Source organism: Neofelis nebulosa, chromosome 5 (assembly GCF_028018385.1).
Source record: "Neofelis nebulosa isolate mNeoNeb1 chromosome 5, mNeoNeb1.pri, whole genome shotgun sequence".
NCBI classification, from domain to species: domain Eukaryota; kingdom Metazoa; phylum Chordata; class Mammalia; order Carnivora; family Felidae; genus Neofelis; species Neofelis nebulosa.
Window position 1 is genome coordinate 140637399 of NC_080786.1, and position 17500 is coordinate 140654898.

General features: G+C 41.7%; 3 protein-coding genes across 6 annotated transcripts in view; 2 read left to right on the forward strand and 1 right to left on the reverse strand.

Moving 5' to 3' along the window:
* The window catches only part of JAM2 (junctional adhesion molecule 2), a 61761-nt gene extending 58662 nt beyond the window's left edge, over nt 1-3099 (forward strand). For all 3 annotated transcript variants that reach the window (XR_009262271.1, XM_058731793.1, XM_058731792.1), the window contains one exon: nt 1013-3099. Coding sequence is in view for 1 of the 3 variants with exons in the window: in XM_058731793.1 (XP_058587776.1) it covers nt 1013-1045 (33 nt within the window). In the remaining 2 variants the exon portion in view is untranslated. The remainder of the gene's footprint in view (nt 1-1012) is intronic.
* A 4357-nt stretch (nt 3100-7456) lies between these two features.
* Nucleotides 7457-17395, reverse strand: ATP5PF (ATP synthase peripheral stalk subunit F6). Of its 2 annotated transcripts, none has more exons than XM_058731797.1 (4): nt 17278-17395; nt 12913-13089; nt 8195-8319; nt 7457-7641 (listed from the first exon to the last, which is right to left on the reverse strand). In XM_058731797.1, exons 2-4 carry the CDS (start codon nt 13074-13076, stop codon nt 7604-7606), a joined length of 327 nt encoding a protein of 108 aa, XP_058587780.1. In that variant the 5' UTR covers nt 13077-13089; nt 17278-17395; the 3' UTR covers nt 7457-7603. The 2 variants fall into 2 exon arrangements, with proteins under 2 accessions (XP_058587780.1, XP_058587781.1); XM_058731798.1 differs by lacking the exon at nt 17278-17395 and adding an exon at nt 17145-17272.
* Nucleotides 17248-17500, forward strand: part of GABPA (GA binding protein transcription factor subunit alpha) — a 41669-nt gene continuing 41416 nt past the window's right edge. The window contains exon 1 of the mRNA XM_058731795.1: nt 17248-17359. The gene's annotated coding sequence lies outside the window, so the exon portion shown is untranslated. The remainder of the gene's footprint in view (nt 17360-17500) is intronic.

Consider the following 17500-nt stretch of genomic DNA (forward strand, 5'->3'; position numbering starts at 1 on the left):
TGTGGAATGAAATAATCGCATCCTACCAAACAGTAAGAGACACTTTGTGGGGCACCTGGGTGGCTCAGTCAATTGGGCGTCCGATTTTGGCTCAGGTCATGATCTCACAGTTCATGGATTCGAGCCCCACGTCAGGCTCTGTGCTGACAGCTGGGAGCCTGGAGCCTGCTTCGGATTCTGTGTCTCCCTCTCTCTCCGCCCCTCCCCCACTCATGCTCTGTCTCTCTCAAAAATAAAATAAACATTAAAAAAAGGTTTTTTTAAAAGATACTTTGTGGTGTAGTCAGAAGAGCAAAAACATTTTATTTTTTTCACTGTCTTCCTCTCAGTTGCCCTCATCCACTGAGAAGTCGAGCCTCCAATTGTCGAGCCTCCGATTTGCCCCAGAGCAGAATTTCTTGGTCTTGGCATTACTGACAGTTTCTTATAATTCTTATGTTGTAATTTTTTTTTAAGCTTTATTTATTTATTTTGAGAGAGCGAGAGAGAGAGAATCCCAAGCAGGCTCCGCACTGTCACCACAGAGCCCAACACAGGGCTCGAATTCATGAACTGTGGGATCATGACCTGAGCCAAAATCAAAAGTTGGACACTTAGCTGACTGAGCCACCCACGTGCCCCATTATATTTGTAATTTCTTCTATGAATTCTTCTATAATGAAATCTTACAATTTTGTAGAAGTCTTTGCTGGGGGGGCTGTACTGTGCATTATAGAATGCTAAGCAGCACCCAACCTCCACCCTGTCGCTACCAGTAGTATACCCATAGCAAATAAGATTTCTCCTGCTCTAACTCCCACATTTACTTCCTTACTCTTTAGGCAAAGTTTCAAAGATCTTGTCTCCTAGTATTTATTTAATTCCCCGCAAAATAGAGTTAGTTAAATATATGCTGGGTTGTACCTGTAAGATTCTCATAGTGCATGTAGCTTTATACTCATAAAATGTACTTATTTCTTTAAATATGAATGAATACATTATACTTAAACTTGTTTTTTTTTCCTTTTCCTAGGATTTCAAGCATACAAAATCTTTTATAATTTAAAATAATGCCACCTTTGAGATATACCAAAACCACAGTTGTTACACCAAGCTATTAAAAGATTTAAATCTCTGCTTTGTCTTACATTTGCAAGGAGGTACATGAGGAGATTAAATTGGTATTTCATTCTAATTTTTATGATCGCTAAATTACTTGAAATTGTTATTTTAAACAAATAGTTCTGTCAGCACCTAAATAAAATATGGTCTGGCTTCTTGTGTCTGGACAAAGTTAAAAGAATCACAATACTTTATAGTATTCTGGGGTTTATGAGATGTTAAATGCCCTACCTTCTGGAGGAAGTTCGATTGTGAAATGAACCCACAGAGCATGAAAATATAAACTGTATCCACTTTCTGTACAAGAGTCTGATTTAGAGGGTTCAGAAAACACTCTAAGACAGATGCACTCTAAAACACTTTGACAGATGCAAAAAGAACCTCTGGTCTTATTTCTACCAGAATCCTCTTTTCTCCCCTAATACAATCTTTATTCCACTGCTCATTTATCACTAATCTATTCACAGAAGGGAGGTAGCAGGAGTGGGTCTTATTCCCAAGGATTTGCACTTGGTGTTTATTTTTATTTCTGAGAACCAAAAACAACACGAAGAAATACCTAATGACCAGAGCTCACTCACCTGATGTCATTGATTTCTTCATTAAATGTAACTTTGAGAGTCGAACCCAAACCCAAATGTCTTCTTTCACTTGAGTTGCTTGTTGCTGTTTCCTTCTCCTAAGACCGCTTTGAAGATCATCAGTGAACTTGACATCAGACCTCGCCACTGGACCCCACACACATAACCTTGCAGGCAGGCACCCTTCTCTGCATGATGGGGACTTCATATTTGTCTCTGATAATCATGCAGTGAAATTCTGGGCTGGGTCAAGTCCAGAATTAATAATCAGATCCAGTCCTGCTTATTGAAGAGCCAGAGATACAGAGAGGAGAAAGAGTTGTCTAACAAATGAAATGAAAAATGGGTCCAATCATCTGGTTTCTCCACGGTGTCCAAGCTAGTGTTACAAAGTGAAAATTCCAATGATCCATGTAAGAGTAACTAGGCTGTGTTAAAAAGCATAATCTTCTATAACTTACTGTGATTATTCAATTTATCTTGAAAATAAAATATGGGTAGGGCATTTCCAGTTCTGGGCAAACCTGGATGAAAAGCTTACAAACTTTGACAACTTTGAACATGGTTAAGCTACTTTTAAAGGAATCCATTTTTCCCCCAATAGACAAAGCAAATCCCAGGATTCACTGGGCCAACAAATGGTACCTGGATACCACACCAGGTCACTGGGAAGATGTCTGTTGTCAGACTGTGCCTTGCCCCCCACTCTTCTGTGGCATTGGATGCTTCTCACCAGACTCCTTGCAATATTTCCTATAACGGGCCAGATAGTAGATATTTTAAGCCATACTGGTTTTATGGTGCCTGTTACAACTACTCGACTCCACCTTGGTAGCACAAAAGCAGCCGTAGACAATAATAAATGGCACGTTTGTGTTCCCACAAAACTTAATTTACAAAAACAGCAGGCATAGACAGGACTGGGCCCACACGCATACTTTCCCAACGCCTGGTGCTGAAGCATGAGAAAAACACCTATCTATAAGCTTTTGCCAAAAAAAATAAAAATAAAAAATAAATTAAGCTAAATGTCGCCCATGCTTTGATTTGGTTTGGTATGAGGAATGCTTTCTTGTTGCATGGCCAGGGGTCCAAGAGTGTATGTGAGTCTCAAAGATGGCTCTTCAGGCATACCTACCAGCACACAAGATCAACTTCTTCAATTTAAATGACACAGATTGTGGGGGAAAACATGCAGTGCCTTACTAACGCATGAAAGCTGCTGAGCCATTTGGCTAGAAGATTCATCTTATAAAGTGTTAACATATAACAGTCTCTGAGTCAAATATATATTATACATTATCTTAATATATTGTACATAGCTAAGTAAGTCATTGTGTACAGGATGCTTGCTCCCACACAAAGGACATAATGTTGAGCACTCGTTTTCCATTTATTAAAAGTATATCCACCTATATCTGGACTTGTGTTTCCATTTGCTTTTGAGGAACTTGAATATTAACAATATTATAATATTGAGGTAAAACCTCATTATAATTCATAGAGAGTTTTGATTTTCTTTTCCTGCAGTGAAATTGTGTTCTATAAGGATGAGGGCTCTAAAATCTCTAATAGCAAGTTTTGCTTGGTTTTAATTATCGTTGTTGTTATTGTAACTAGATTTAATTTATTTTTAGCTAGGGGTTTAACCTAACTAAATCTGGAACGATTGTTTTTTAGTATAACTTTGCGAAGAATTTCCTTCACCTCATGAGTGGTTTTGTTTGATTAAAGTCTATGTTAATAAAAATAGCTGAACTTGTTCAACTTTTTAGGCCCATTTAACCGGTGCAGGGGAAAAGTCATCCACCTATCGTTCAATAAAACCTGGGGAAACTATGCCCTCTTACCATCTGTAGCTACAAGGTTAGCTCTTCAGCTGCTTAAGATTAGAATTTCATCTTTCTTCTGGGTGCCTGCCAACTTCCCAAATGTTGGGGGAAAAAGAAAATACCTTGCAAATAAAAAGTCAGAACTATTAAACATTTTATACATGTGAAGTGGGGGTGGATGGAGGTGCAGGTGTATACAATCTCATTCATCTCAATGGTATTATAAAGCGGATCATGTGGTCATTTGCAGACCAGGAAACAAACTCAAGAGTCAGTCTGCCAAGTTCACAAAGGGAAGTAAGGGCTCATGGTCTAAGAAACACAGGTCCATCTGATCCAGGATGTTTCATACAAGATGTTTTTTCTCTTGCCCCCAACATACTTTCTTTTAGATTCTTACTTCTCTCATGCCACACCCTCTCTTCACCCTTAGTAATCTCTGGCTAGTTCACCCCTCCCCAGTCTCACAGCTCATAACCTTTTTCTGTCTTGCCTATTCCCAAATTTTGCAAATTGCAAATTGTAAGTGCCTGCCAAAAAGGAAATAGCTTTTTTGAGCAGGGTGAAAGAGTTGGCAAAAGGTATCAAAGGAGACAGCAGGAGATGGTGAAGGACCTGTTTCCCCAGATCATTCTTAGGACAAGAATGGTAAGTTTCCTGTACTCAAGCAGAGGCATCATCTAAAGTAATTGGCCTTGTGCCTTCTTGCCAGTGTCTTACTGAGGTCAAACATCTGAAATAAGACTGTCCCACTGGGATGGGGAACAGAGGGGAGTTTGGAAGAGGTGGAGTTGAAACAGACCTCCCACTTAGGTAATCTGTACAACAGGAAGACCTCCTGGCCCAAAGAGGCCCCCAAGAATTTATACATGCAGCCCCTAACCAGAGAGAGCCAGCATTTATAGGCTCTGCTAAAGCAAGGGCAGCAGCAGAGAACTAGTAACAAAGACAAAAAAATCCCACACTAAATGGATTTAAATAAGCAAAAATTGCCTAGAACAGAAGTCTTCTTTGGTTATCATTAAAGGTAACACTAGAGGGGCACCTGGGTGGCTCAGTTGTTTAAGCATCTGACTCTTGGTTTCAGCTCAAGTCATGATCTCACGGTTCATGGGTTCGAGCTCTGCATCAGGCTCCATGCTGAGACCATGGGGCCTGCTTGGGATTCCCTCTCCCAGTCACTGCCCATCCCCTGCTCACATTCTCTCTCAAAATAAATAAACTTAAAAAAAAAAAAAAGAAGTAACACTAGATAAGACATGTGTCCCTTTCCAGTTCTTTGTACCTTTCTTCAACTCAAATTCCCTCTTTTGAAAAGGATGGTAGTCAGGAGTGGATTCAGGCCCACCCAAAGGGCCTAACTTTAACTTAATCCCATCTAAAAGTCCTATCTCCAAATACAATCACATCCGGAGGTGCTGGGGGTTAGGACTTCCATAAATGAATTTTAGGGGAACACACTTCAACCTGTGACACCAGGCATGGGAGAAGAAAAGTTACTTTCAACACGAAAACCTAGAAGGCTGAGGTCATTTGTGATAAACATCTCAGGTAGTAAGTACAGGATAAGGAGTGTACTGGCAGACTGAAGTGACAGATAAAGGCTGGAGTTTGCAGGGTTGGGGCAGCCTCACCAGAAAGAGGAAGGGGCTCTGAGGAAGATGAGGCCTTTAACATCTGACTCAAAGCACCACTGTAGCATTCAGCTGGGAAAAAGAGCGTACTTCCCTGGCCAAAAGTTAGCAATAAACGCCCTATGATGTAGGGCCTGGGAGTAGGGTACTTAATGCAGTATTCTTACAGCCTCGAATCCTTATGTTTACATAATGAATGAAGAGATTGGGATGTTGAAGCAAACTCCAAATAGTTGCAGGACAGATTTTTAAAAATATGAGGGGTATCTGGGTGGCTCAGTTGGTTGAGCAAACAACTCCTGATTTAGGCTCAGGTCATGATCATAGCCCAGCTTGTGAGATCGAACCCCACATCGGGCTCTGTGCTGACAGTGCAGAGCCAGCTTGGGATTCTCTCTGCCCCTTCCCTGCTCATGCTCTGCTCTCTCAAACGTGTATGAGAAAGTAGGTGTGAAATTGTAAAAAGTAAAATACAACTAACCTGAGTGGCAGAGTGAGGAAAGGGAGACGAAGCAGGTGCTGAAAAGGATCAGGCCCCTCTAGACGGGCCTCTGCACCTCAGAGTCAGGCAGCTTGCCTGTCGCAGGTGGGTGGAGGTGCTTCAGGGGAGGTTAGAGAAGAACCTGAGCAACTCTGCTTCCTCAGTTACCTTTAAATAGCGCCATAAAAAAAACTTTGAATTGTTTCAGTGTCTGCAGTTATTTAAATAAAAGGAGGTCAACTGAACTGTCACTGCTTAGCAGCATTTGAAGAAACTGGGGCTCTTCTTCCTAATACTTTACCCTCCCCAATTCCGATTCCACACATCTTACTAGTTTAATCACACCTGCATCACTAGGAAATGTTTGCAGGTCTTTTGGAAAAGGTAGTCCTGAGCAGGTTTGACTCCAGCTAGAATGGCACCCACAGTAAAAATCTATTCCTCTTTTTGAGTGAGCTAACCTCATAAGGAAGGCTGACTTTTGACTTCATATTTAAAAAACAAAAACAAAAACCTTTATCAGCAGAAAGAGCTGGAGAAAGTCTGCAACCCCATGGTTACAAAGCTGTACCAAAGCGCAAGGGGCACGTGGGAGGAATGCCTGGAGGCTTCCCTGGTGGTGCAGCTCCCCCATCTGGTGCTGCCTTCTCTGGGCCCAGACAAGGCATGTTCCACACACAACATTTGAAGGACCCAAATTTGTAGCAAATTCCATGGCTATTATAAAGTCGAGTTGCCATAGTAAATAAACCGGTCATTCTTGATACTTGAATATGGACTATGTGCCCAGGGAAAGGAAATAAACATTGCACTTTGTAAGCACTGTATTTTTTAAGTGGAAAATACAATGTCTTAAATAAAATTATATTTAAAATCGGTACCAAAAAACAAACAAAAAAAGCCTTTAAAGGTTTATTAAGATCCATATTTACTGACACAAGTCAGATTGTCAGATATAAAAAGGCACAGCTGATTTCCTTTTGACAAAAAAAAAAAAATCATTTCCTCAAGAGCCAGCTACGCTAACTGAAATCTTGATGTGCCTGTTATGCCGCCTACTTGCTGGGTCTCCCATCGCTTGGGCAAAACAACACCATACAGCTTACTCTTTCCAAGGAGGTTCCTTTGTAGAACCCCCACCTGCTCCCAGCTTTCCTTCCTCCATCTGTGTAGCACAGTAATAGATCTACGATCATAAACTGCAAGGGAAGAGGAGGGACCTGGCTGTTGGGATAAAAGCATTTAACGTTTGAGGAGATGGTAGTTAAAACACAATGAATGTTCCCGTGCGTATTCAAGCTTAACTTGAATTTCCTGGAAAAGTTATGATAAAAGGTTTACAAGCCTTTTCTTTATATTCTGGGAACGGATGTAACATCCTTCTGTGGCAAACATTTCTTAGGTCAGGGCGGCCCCCTGAGGCGGGAAGTCTCCACTAGTAAAAGGCGAGCCCTGCGGGGCACCTGGGTGGCTTGGTCGGTTAAGCGTCCGACTTCGGCTCAGGTCACGATCTCGCGGTCGGTGGGTTCGAGCCCCGCGTCAGGCTCTGTGCTGACAGCTCAGAGCCTGGAGCCTGTTTCAGATTCTGTGTCTCCCTCTCTCTGTGACCCTCCCCCGTTCATGCTCTGTCTCTCTCTGTCTCAAAAATAAATAAACGTTAAAAAAAAAAAAAAAAAAAAAAAAAGGCGAGCCCTGCACACCGAGAGGAGTCTGGCAGGTTGTGGGCAAGTTGTGGCCAACTGACCCAAGATCTCCACCTGTTTCATTAGAGCCAACCGGGCAGATTTAAAAACAATGCTGAAACACAGAATTCAATACACTCAAATGTACATTCAACATCACCAAATAATTTATTTGGAATCAGAATTAAAAGAACACATTTGACAGTTGAGAAATGTATGTTTGTCCCGATACTTCCAACCAGTTGTACAACTAATCTAGGACAAATTACCAAATACATTTTACACTATTTCTTCAGGACTGGGGTTTGTCGATGACTTCAAATTTGGGATCTAAGAAAAGGAACAAAAAGGTCCACGCTTAGCTATATTGCAATAAAATGCATTATCTAGAAGGCTTCAATATTTAACTGATCAATTTTTTGATTTTTTTTTTAGTCTCTATGGTTTTTTAACACCTACATAGAACTATTACAATTGATAATGATTTATTAAGCACTTACTATAAACCAGGCTATTAACTGACTTCACATATTTTATGTCATTTAATTACAACAACCACGAGAGAGGTATTAGAATTCTCCCCGAATGTCAGATGGGAAACAGTCACCAGTTAACTATCCAAGAGCACACACTTCATAGGTGATAGTGTCACGATTCAAGATTAGGGAGTTTGATTTCAAATCCCCACCATTTGACCTGTTACATAATCTCCTAGACCGATGGCAAGCATTTGTACGAGAGCTTCTCAGGCAAATGTCACTGTCCTAATAAATTTACGTGTGATCGTCATTTAATCCTCTAAACAACCCAAGTATAAGGCATAAATAGTCTCGACTTAAAACAAATCTCCCCCAAGAATGAATCCATGATTGAAGACACTTACCTTCAAAATTGAAGTTAGGGAAAGTATTCATGTCTGCTTTACCATACATCTGCTTAAGCTTAAAAAGCTCTCTCTCCAGCTCTTGCTGATACTCTGGGCCAGTATCAACAGGTCCTCCGGATGCCCTGTTGTGGGCAAATGAACAAGTAAAAACTCTTCTTATGCACTAGTTTACAAAACCAAAATTACTTTTTACCATCAAGTTTCAATAGACCTTTTAAAAGTCATCATATAGGGAAAAACGTAGCTTCTGAAACAAAGCATTTCCGCTTGAATTTCAATTCAAACTTCTATAATGATGAGGCATCACATAAATGAGGCAACTTCAAACAAACTTCTAACATTCAAGGTCAGAGTATCAAGGATGTTTATCAAGTCATAATCTCTTGAGGTCTAAGTTGTGATAAGATATAATGGCTAAGTCCATGGGTTCCCTGAGTCAATGACTACTTCTGTTTCAATGTCAGCTCTACAGTTTATTGAAACTACATAAACTGAAGCAAGGCATGAAACACTCTAAACTTTAGTTTCCGCATCTAAAACTGAGGGCCCTACCTAATGATGGTGTGACGAGAATTACAGAGATAATGTACATGTACCACTTAACAGTACCTGGCCCACAGTGAGGTGACATAGTGGCCAATAAGTGCTATTATTATTATTATCCGATTTAATTCAGCCACCACTAAACGTCTTTTAAAAGGTCTTAGTAACTTTAAGTCTCTATAATATGGGCCTAACAAAGCTGCAAATATTTCTTACCCTCAGAGATTTTGCCATTTAGGGGAAAAAAAATGTTTAGAAACATCCGTGCTATAAGAGAGTTATTGATAAGCTTCAAAGACATGGCTTATCAAACAGCTACTCAAGTTGAGGAGAGAGCATTTTTGCGGAGCTAATTGGAAAAAAGTTTCATTTTACAAAGGTGGCATTTGTGACAAATGATGCGTTTGGGTCAGATTTTAATTTCAGACATTCTAAGACTGAAAAAGCAAAGAGTGGAGGTAATAAAAAACTGGCTGTCTGGGGAGAATCAGCCATCTAGATGGAAAAGCCAGCAGGACTCAGGTCATGGGAGGCCTGGAAGGTTAAGGCGGGGGGGTGTGTATTTTATGTGTTAAGCAATAAAATGACAAAATTACAGTTGTGCTTTGGGAAGATAAATATAGCATCAAGACCAGCAGTGGGGCCAATTAGATGTAATTAATTCTTTGCAGAAATTCTGTGTTTGTCATGTTACTGCCCGCCTATCATGAACAACATAATAAACAAAAACTTCGTAAGTGAGAACTCCATTAAGGGTAATGATATTTTTACATATGCCTATGATCAAAGTAGAGGGCCTTATGTTACAGAATTTCCGCGAAAAATACACAGACAACTCTGGTTTTTTTGTTTTGTGTTTTTCCAGAGACAGCTCTAATTTAAGAACTTGTTAATGATGCCTGTTCTCATGGACTCAGTTTTCGTCTACATCAGCACATGCAATAGAACCTTCCGTAATGAATTGTATCTGCGCTAATTAAGGTGGCCACTAGCCATATGTGGCTAGTGAGCACTAGAAATGTAACTAAGGACCTGAATTTGTATTTACACTTAACTGCAATTAATTAGATTTCAATAGGCACATGTGGACAATGGCTAATGAAATAGACAGTGGAGTCTTCAACCCGACACTTTAATGACTGTCTTCTAACTCCGGGAGCTACAAGTTTCAGACAGTGCTTTGAGTACATCCAGCCAGTCTCACCAATATTCTGGTTACTGACAGATGATGGCTGCTAGAGAACTTTCATGTGGATTCCTATGATAGAAAGAGGCCAGATCTCATCTACCTCCTCAACTGAGTATGTCTCCCAGCCCATCTTATTATTATATCCCCAGGATCTAGCATGGCGACCTGGACAAAGCAGACACTCAAAGGATACTTGTTTATTTCATGTAAAAAATACTAGGCATGCTAAGTTACTGAATCACTTCATTTTTATAACATCCTCTGAAAGACGTGCTGCTATTATCACCCCCATGTTACGTACAAATAAGGTATAGCATTTGAATAACCTGCCCCAGGCCCAAGTGCTAATAAGTTTCAGAGCTGCATTCCAGGTCAGAGTCCGTGTGCAGAACGTTTTCCCACACAATTTGCACAAATGAATGAACTAGAGTCCCCTTAGATTCAGAGTACATCCCAGGGGCACCTAGCTGGCTCAGACGGTGGAGCATGTCTGAGCTCCACCTGGAGCTCACCCTCCCCTCTTGAGGGTCCTGAATTCAAGCCTCCTTTGGGCGCAGAGCTTACTTAAAAAAAAAAGAGTACGCCTCAGGATTGACTTCTTATTGGACAGGCTTTTTAAGGACAATTGGAGTGCAAACAGCATCAATACTAAGATGCCACACTACCTCTGGACAGGAGACACTCAAATGAGTGTCAACGGATCCTGCACACCTGCTTACTGAATAGTGTGATTTTAGACAAATTTTTCTCCTTTAGCCTTGCTTTTCTAACATGTAATAAGGGGATAAGATCTATAAGACTGTCGTGAGAATTTCTTAACAATGTCTTCATTTTAATCCTTTAGCTCTCTCCATCCTTAGCTGTGGTAAGAACAAAACCTTTTTTGTTAGTTGCCCAGTCTCAAAGTCTCAGGGCTCTTTAACTGTTCCTTCTCCTCTCTCTCTCCACCAGATAACCAAGACCCAGTTCTCAGTCCCTCAGTGTCTCGACTGTCACTTTTATGTTCCCACTGCTGTAAAGACAAGGTTCTCATCAACCTTGTCAATCCAATGCTTGGACTGTTACAAGTTTCCTACCATGTCTGTCTGTCTTCTCTATCATTCCAACCTTCCTAATACTCTGATTAAAATTATCTTCCTAATACAGAGTAACCTTGTTTCATCCCACCATCCTGCTCAAAAACCTTTAACTCCTCATAAATGCCTATCATCTAATACTTTACCTGCCCATCTATAATCGAGGCCTCTCATAATCCCCTCATTCCGACCCCATTCTCACCCTTACTGCTCCCCACTCTCCTCATACACTCTACGGTCCTGGGGAGCAGCATTACACAATTTCTCAAACCGACCTGGTCGTTTCAGTTTTCATGCTTTAGCTCACACCACTCTTTCTTCCTAAAATATATCCTTGTCCCCCTCCCATTTATCTGTGCAACCTTCACACCAATTGTTCATAACCAGAGGTAGAGATATATACTGATAGCCTTTCTTGGTTTTGAGAACCCTTTGAAGCTATAAACAAAATCATGTGAGTAAGTTCTTCACAGTTTTAAACTGAAGGGCTGATCCATGGCTGTCCACATTCTTAAAAGGGATAAAAGATCTCAGGGGCACCTGGGTGGTTCAGTCGGTTGTTCGGCTCAGGTCATGATCTCACGGTATGTGGGTTCGAGCCCCACGTCGGGCTCTGTGCTGACAGCTCAGAGCCTGAACCCTGCTTCCGATTCTGTGTCTCCCTCTCTCTCTGTCCTTCCCCCACTTGTACTGTCTCTGTCTCTCAAAAAATGAACAATGTTAAAAAAAAAAAACACTTTTTTTTAAAGATCTCAAATGCTGCCTCCAGCAAGAAAGGAACATTCCTTTCTATGAAGTCCCCAAACACTGAATGTGTCACTATGTTAGTATCTAACCCATTTTTCCTCATAGATCACCTTATACATTCCTACAAGCTTTCCACCCCATCAGATTTCAAGAATATTATGGAAATGCAGTATGGCTTCCTTCTGCGGCCTACCACAGTTAATAGCCCAGTGCTTTGCACATGGTAGACAACTAAATAAAATGAACACCAAACTGCTCTGTATCGCTTTTCATAAGATTGGGGGTTGAATCTGATGATGGCTAAGGTCATCATTCACCTCCAAAGCTGTGTGGTTCCGTAACTGTGTTTATCCTGGACTTTGCTTTATGCCACTTCCCTCTTGACCTTTGACATTCCCAGAAATACAGAACTATGGAAATAGCATTAAAGAAAAAAATGCTGGGTTCATACATTTCCCCCCCAAATCATGATGTCAAAGAAAGGGCACTAAATTGATAGTTAGGATATTTCGATAATATGTTTTTCCTACAATTAGTTTTATGACCTTAGGCTAATTAATGTCTAAGGGACTCAATTTTTTCAAATATAGTTCCTAAATGATTTCCAAGATCCTATAGACTTCTAAGAATTGGCTCTAGTTTATAATAAATGACATTATAATGACAATACATCTAAAATGACAATAGAGGGGTGCCTGGGTGGCTCAGTCGGTTGGGTGTCTGACTTCAGCTCAGGTCATGATCTTGCAGTTTGTGAGTTTGGGCCCCGCGTCGGGCTCTGTGCTGACAGCTCGGAGCCTGGAGCCAGCTTCTAATTCTATGTCTGTGTGTCTCCCTCCCTCCCTCCCTCTCTCTCTGCCCCTCTACCGCTCATGCTCTGTCTCTTTCTCTCTCTCTCTCTCAAAAATAAACATTAAAATGACAATAGATATAATGGAATTCTCCCTTGGAACTCATATAAGATAAAATTTGGGACTTTAAAAAAAAGAATCAAGATCTTTATCTTCTTTTGGAGCGCCTAATGAACCTCTATGTCAGCAATCAGCTCAGTGAAGGTCTTAACAGTTTCAAACACCTAGTAATTTCTTTTCCCCATCTCACAACTTACATATATCTTGAATATTTATATTTACACCATAGGTGGTTATCTACCCACTTACTGTCGCTTAGTTTTGTATTCTCTAATCTTATCCACGAAGAGTTTCTGTACAGGATCAAGTTCCTTATTAAATGCCACTGCTGTAACACCGATGTTCCTCCTCAGATGCACTGAGACCATGGACCGCATGAGAGAGGAGAACCTGAAGAGCCTCTGGAGAATCATGGTGATTCTAGTACTGAAAACAAGCACGAGAGTATTAACATACTTTAAAATGTACATAATTGTAAAACACATCTAAGTATATTATATAGTGGGAATCTAATTCTACTAATTGTTACAGAAGTCAATCATAAATCACACCAGAATTTGCTGAATGCTAAGAACAGTCACCTGACCAGAGCTCCCTTCCCCCTCTCCACTCCCCACCGCAAGTTTTTTTGCTTCTTAACCAAAAGGCCCCGGGACCTAGGGGCAGTTAGAAACAACTCAGGCCTGTGTGCTGGGTTAGATGCAGAAAGAAAGCACAAAATCTAGGATGAGGTATTTCTTCTCCATAAACTTGGTCTTGGACCACAGGTCAAGAATGAGCATAGTCAAGGTAGCATGTTAGATAACTGCCCATCTCAGGCAGAAAAGAACACTGGCCCCCAGATTAATGTGCCAGGTTACCCCGAGCCCCCTCAGAAGACCAAAAGGGAGCTGAGCACGGAGACACAGGCCCCATAGCAGGGGAAAGTGTTCTGCCTATTCCAACTGTAGGATTCCAGGCATTCAAGAATACTGTAACAGCCAAATCTAAGTTCAAAAGAACCAGCCCAAGGAAGCCCACCAGTAAGAGAGAGAAAATCAAACAGTACAACCTAATCAATAAAACAGAATGAAAGGGGTGCCTGGGTGGCTCAGTCGTTTGAGAGTCTGGCTCTTGATTTTGGCTCAGGTCATGATCTCACAGTTCGTGGGTTTGAGCCCCACATCAGGCTCTCAAAAATAAAGAAGCATTTTTTAAAAAATAAAAAGAAAGAAAAATAAGGACTTAAAGATTTCCAAGTCTTTAGAGCTCCTGAAACTAAAATATATGATTTTCTAACTAAAACATTTCAGCAAATAAGGGCATCTGGGTGGCTCTGTCGGTTGTGTCCGACTTCGCCTCAGGTCATGATCTTGCGGGTTCGTGGGTTTGAGCCCTGCATCGTGCTGTGTTGACAGCTCAGAGCCTGGAGCCTGCTTCAGATTCTGTGTCTCTGTCTCTCTGCCCCTCCCCCACTCAACTCAACTCTCTCTCTCTCAAAAACAAACATTAAAAAAAAATTTTTTTTAAGCATTTCAGCAGGTAAAACAGAAGATGATTTCAGTTGAGACCTAATTTAGTACCCTGAAAGATCAAATGCCAAAAAAATTTCCAAATTACAAGAAATAAATGCAAACAAGAATTCCAAAAGAAATAGATAAGAAAGCCACAAATAATTAGAAGAAATTTCCCTCAGATTGAGAAAGAAGATGTCTATTAAACAGAGTTTACTAAACCCTATGTTGAAATGGGGATCCAAGATTCACATCTCAATACAGCCTGGTTAAAATTTCTGAATCTTACAGATAAAATGAAACCTGCCATGCTAACCTGAGTCCCATGAGCCTCCAAAATTACCTATTAATAACCATGATCACTGTCATCTTGATGATGAACTTCTATTAAAGTGCTCAAAGTGTGGTCTGTGGGCCAGCAATAGTATACAAATTGTGTTACTGGTCTATCGTAACAAAAATCATTAATAACGATTTAGAAACTTTTATAACAATTTGACAGAGTCACATAGATCTGTTGAATAATAAAAAATCAGTTTGTATTTTGGGTGTCTTCACTGTATGTTCTTTCATCTAACTTTTACAGTAACTTTTATTGTAGTTTTCAAAGGAAGCCACAGGGTTAGGGGCAAAATGGTCCTCTACTACTGACAGTTTGAGAAGCACTCAGCTAGAAGACCGTAGAGTAACACAGTAGTTCTTGAGTAGGGACAGCAGTATACCTCAAGGGATTACTGGCAATGTCTGAAGACATTTTTGGTTGTCCCGACCGGGGTATTACTGGCCTCCGGTGGGTAAAGGCCAGGGATGTTGCTAAACATCCTATAAAAACCAAAACAAAATAACAGCCATCCCACAACAAAGAATTATCTGGTCCAAAATGTCAATAATGCAAAGGCTGAGAAGCCCTGGAATCGCACATAAAAACTACCAAAAGAACTCCCATAATCAACAAAATATCCTTCACCTGCCCCGAAAGCAAACTATTTGGAGAAATTCACCATACATCACCCCTTATACCCCATCAGAGAAAAATACTTAAGAAGACTCAAAGCAAACAACACATAACCTCAAAGTGCTACATATTACCATTCCCATTTTACATACACATAAACTGAGGCTTAGAGATTAAGTATCTGGCCCAAGGTTACACGGTAGAATCTAAGTGGACACAGATCTATTTTAAAAATTGTGCAACTCAGGGTGCCTGGGTGGCTCAGTCGGTTGAACGTCTGACTCTTGACTTCAGCTCAGGTCACGATCTCCCAGTTCGTAGTATCAGCACTGAGCCTACTTGGGATTCATTCTCTCTTCCTCTCTCTCTCACTCTCTCTTTCTCTCTCTGCCTCTCCCTGCCCCTCCCCGGTTCAAGGAGCCTGTGTTCTCTCAAAAAATAAATTTTTTTTTTTTTTTAGAAAATCATGCAATTCAAGGTGCTATTTTCCCTTATAGCAATTTAAGGACATGCTTAATACTCAGCAATAAGGTCACCTAACATTGGTTCATCCCAAAATACTTTGCAAAGTATTTCCATATATATTCTCCTCTTCAACCCTTAGGAAAACACTATTAACAATTAGGGGAAAGTGTCCTTATCCCTCCTTTACAGAAAATAAAACTACGTCAAAGAAAAGTTATTACACTGCCCATATCTCCACAGTCAATTTGCTCTAACTCCGATGGCAAAAATCGTGTTATTCCTATTAGGTAAAGTCTGTTTTCATTTTTTCAATTTCTATCATCTAAGTATTTTATTTAAGTAAGCTCTACGCCCAATGTGGCGCTTGAACTCAGACCTGGAGATGAAGAGTTGCACGCTGCACCAACTGAGCCAGCCAGGGACCCCTCTGTCATCTAAGTATTAACGATTCCCAAATCACACCTCTAATTTTAGTCGTTTTTTCTGAACCCTAAACCTACCCATTCAACAGGTCTTTTCCTTTCCTAAGTCCTACGGGACCATCAAATTCAACCTGTCTAAAAACTGAACACATAACCTCACTATCAAAACTTGTTCTTTCTCTTTTACTCCCTTTTATTTTTTCACTGAGTAATATATGAGTGTCCACTGCCAGTCCACCGTCACGCAGAAGACACATGTTATTACACAAATAGGTGTAAAATACCAAGTGTGGTAAGTTCTCTATTCAAGTACGATCGCCCCCCCCCCCCCGAAACTGTGACTGGGATTTGACATAGAAAGACTGGGGAAGGCAACAGCAAGAAAGGGTACACATGAGAAGAGGCCTTGTGGTGAGACGGTGCAGGGTTCTCCAGTTTACAGAGATGACTGACCAGCCTAGGTTAGTACTTTCGCGGCCCATTCCGTGCATATTCCTAAAGTCAATCCACAACCCGCCTAACCTGACCCGTTCTCTTTCGCCCTCCTGGAAACCTTGTTTTGTTCGCTTGCGAACTTTGGCCTCACCCCTAACTCAAGAACCCCCTTCTACCCCAGTCAGCGTATTGTTTCTTGGGGGTGAGGTGTAGGATTGTGCAGGAAAATGAGAGTGTAAAACAAAGCTGCCTAGCCACGTTTCAGCACTATCAGTATTTTCAGGTGGGATGCGAACTTTTAAGATTACCGTCACCCCTTTCCCTCCTATGGTGCGCATTCTGCTTTCAATAGTTGGGCACGACCTCCTGCGCGCCCCGGTAGGGCAGGCCTGGCCGCAGACCTGTCCCGTGGGAATGACCTTGAGCTGCCCCAGCTGAGCCGCGGGTCCGGGAACCCCTGGCCTCCTTGCCTAGCGTACCACCCCGGTTTACCCTCAGAGCAGGGATGACCACGCCGGAATCTACCGCAAACTTCAAAACCTAAGGGCGCCGAGGTCAACAGTGACCCTGGGCCAGACGGTAAAGGTGCCTGTGACACCAGGCTGCTCTATACTCCTGAAGGACAGAGATAATAGGCGGCCCAGGCCCCAAGAAGAAACCCAGAATCTGAGTCCCAAGAGGCCAAGCTAGTCTAGCAACCCTCCCAGTCACCTTGCACTCAGTCCCGAGCTGCCGGGGCCTCCGCTGCCGCCACCGTTCTACTTCCGGCCCTGGCTCCACCCCCACCCGCCTACCCGCCATCGCAATGCATTATGGGCCGCCGTTTCAGTCGGTCGACACTCACCGGACAGGAAACGTCTCGGAGGCGGTCTGCGACCGGACAGCTCTAGGTGAGACAGAAGCCAAACAGGAGGAGGAAGTGGAGGGTAAGTGCTTCCGGGTCCCTTGGCGAAGCCTCCGCCATCTTTCCTTCGCCTAACTTGACCTGCTGTCTTTTTCCCTCCTGGAATCCTTGTAGTGTACGCATGCGCACTTTGGTTGGCCTGTCCCCTAGTTCAGTCCTCCCG

Bases quoted from the DNA above. Each gene is read 5' to 3' on its own strand.
- ATP5PF (XM_058731797.1), bottom strand. From the start codon at position 13,076: ATGATTCTCCAGAGGCTCTTCAGGTTCTCCTCTCTCATGCGGTCCATG. The intron at 8,320-12,912 runs GTAAGTGGGTAG...TGCCCACAACAG, and splicing joins GAATACAAAACTAAGCGACA to GGCATCCGGAGGACCTGTTG. The intron at 7,642-8,194 runs GTAAGTGTCTTC...TCCTTTTCTTAG, and splicing joins CCCTAACTTCAATTTTGAAG to ATCCCAAATTTGAAGTCATC.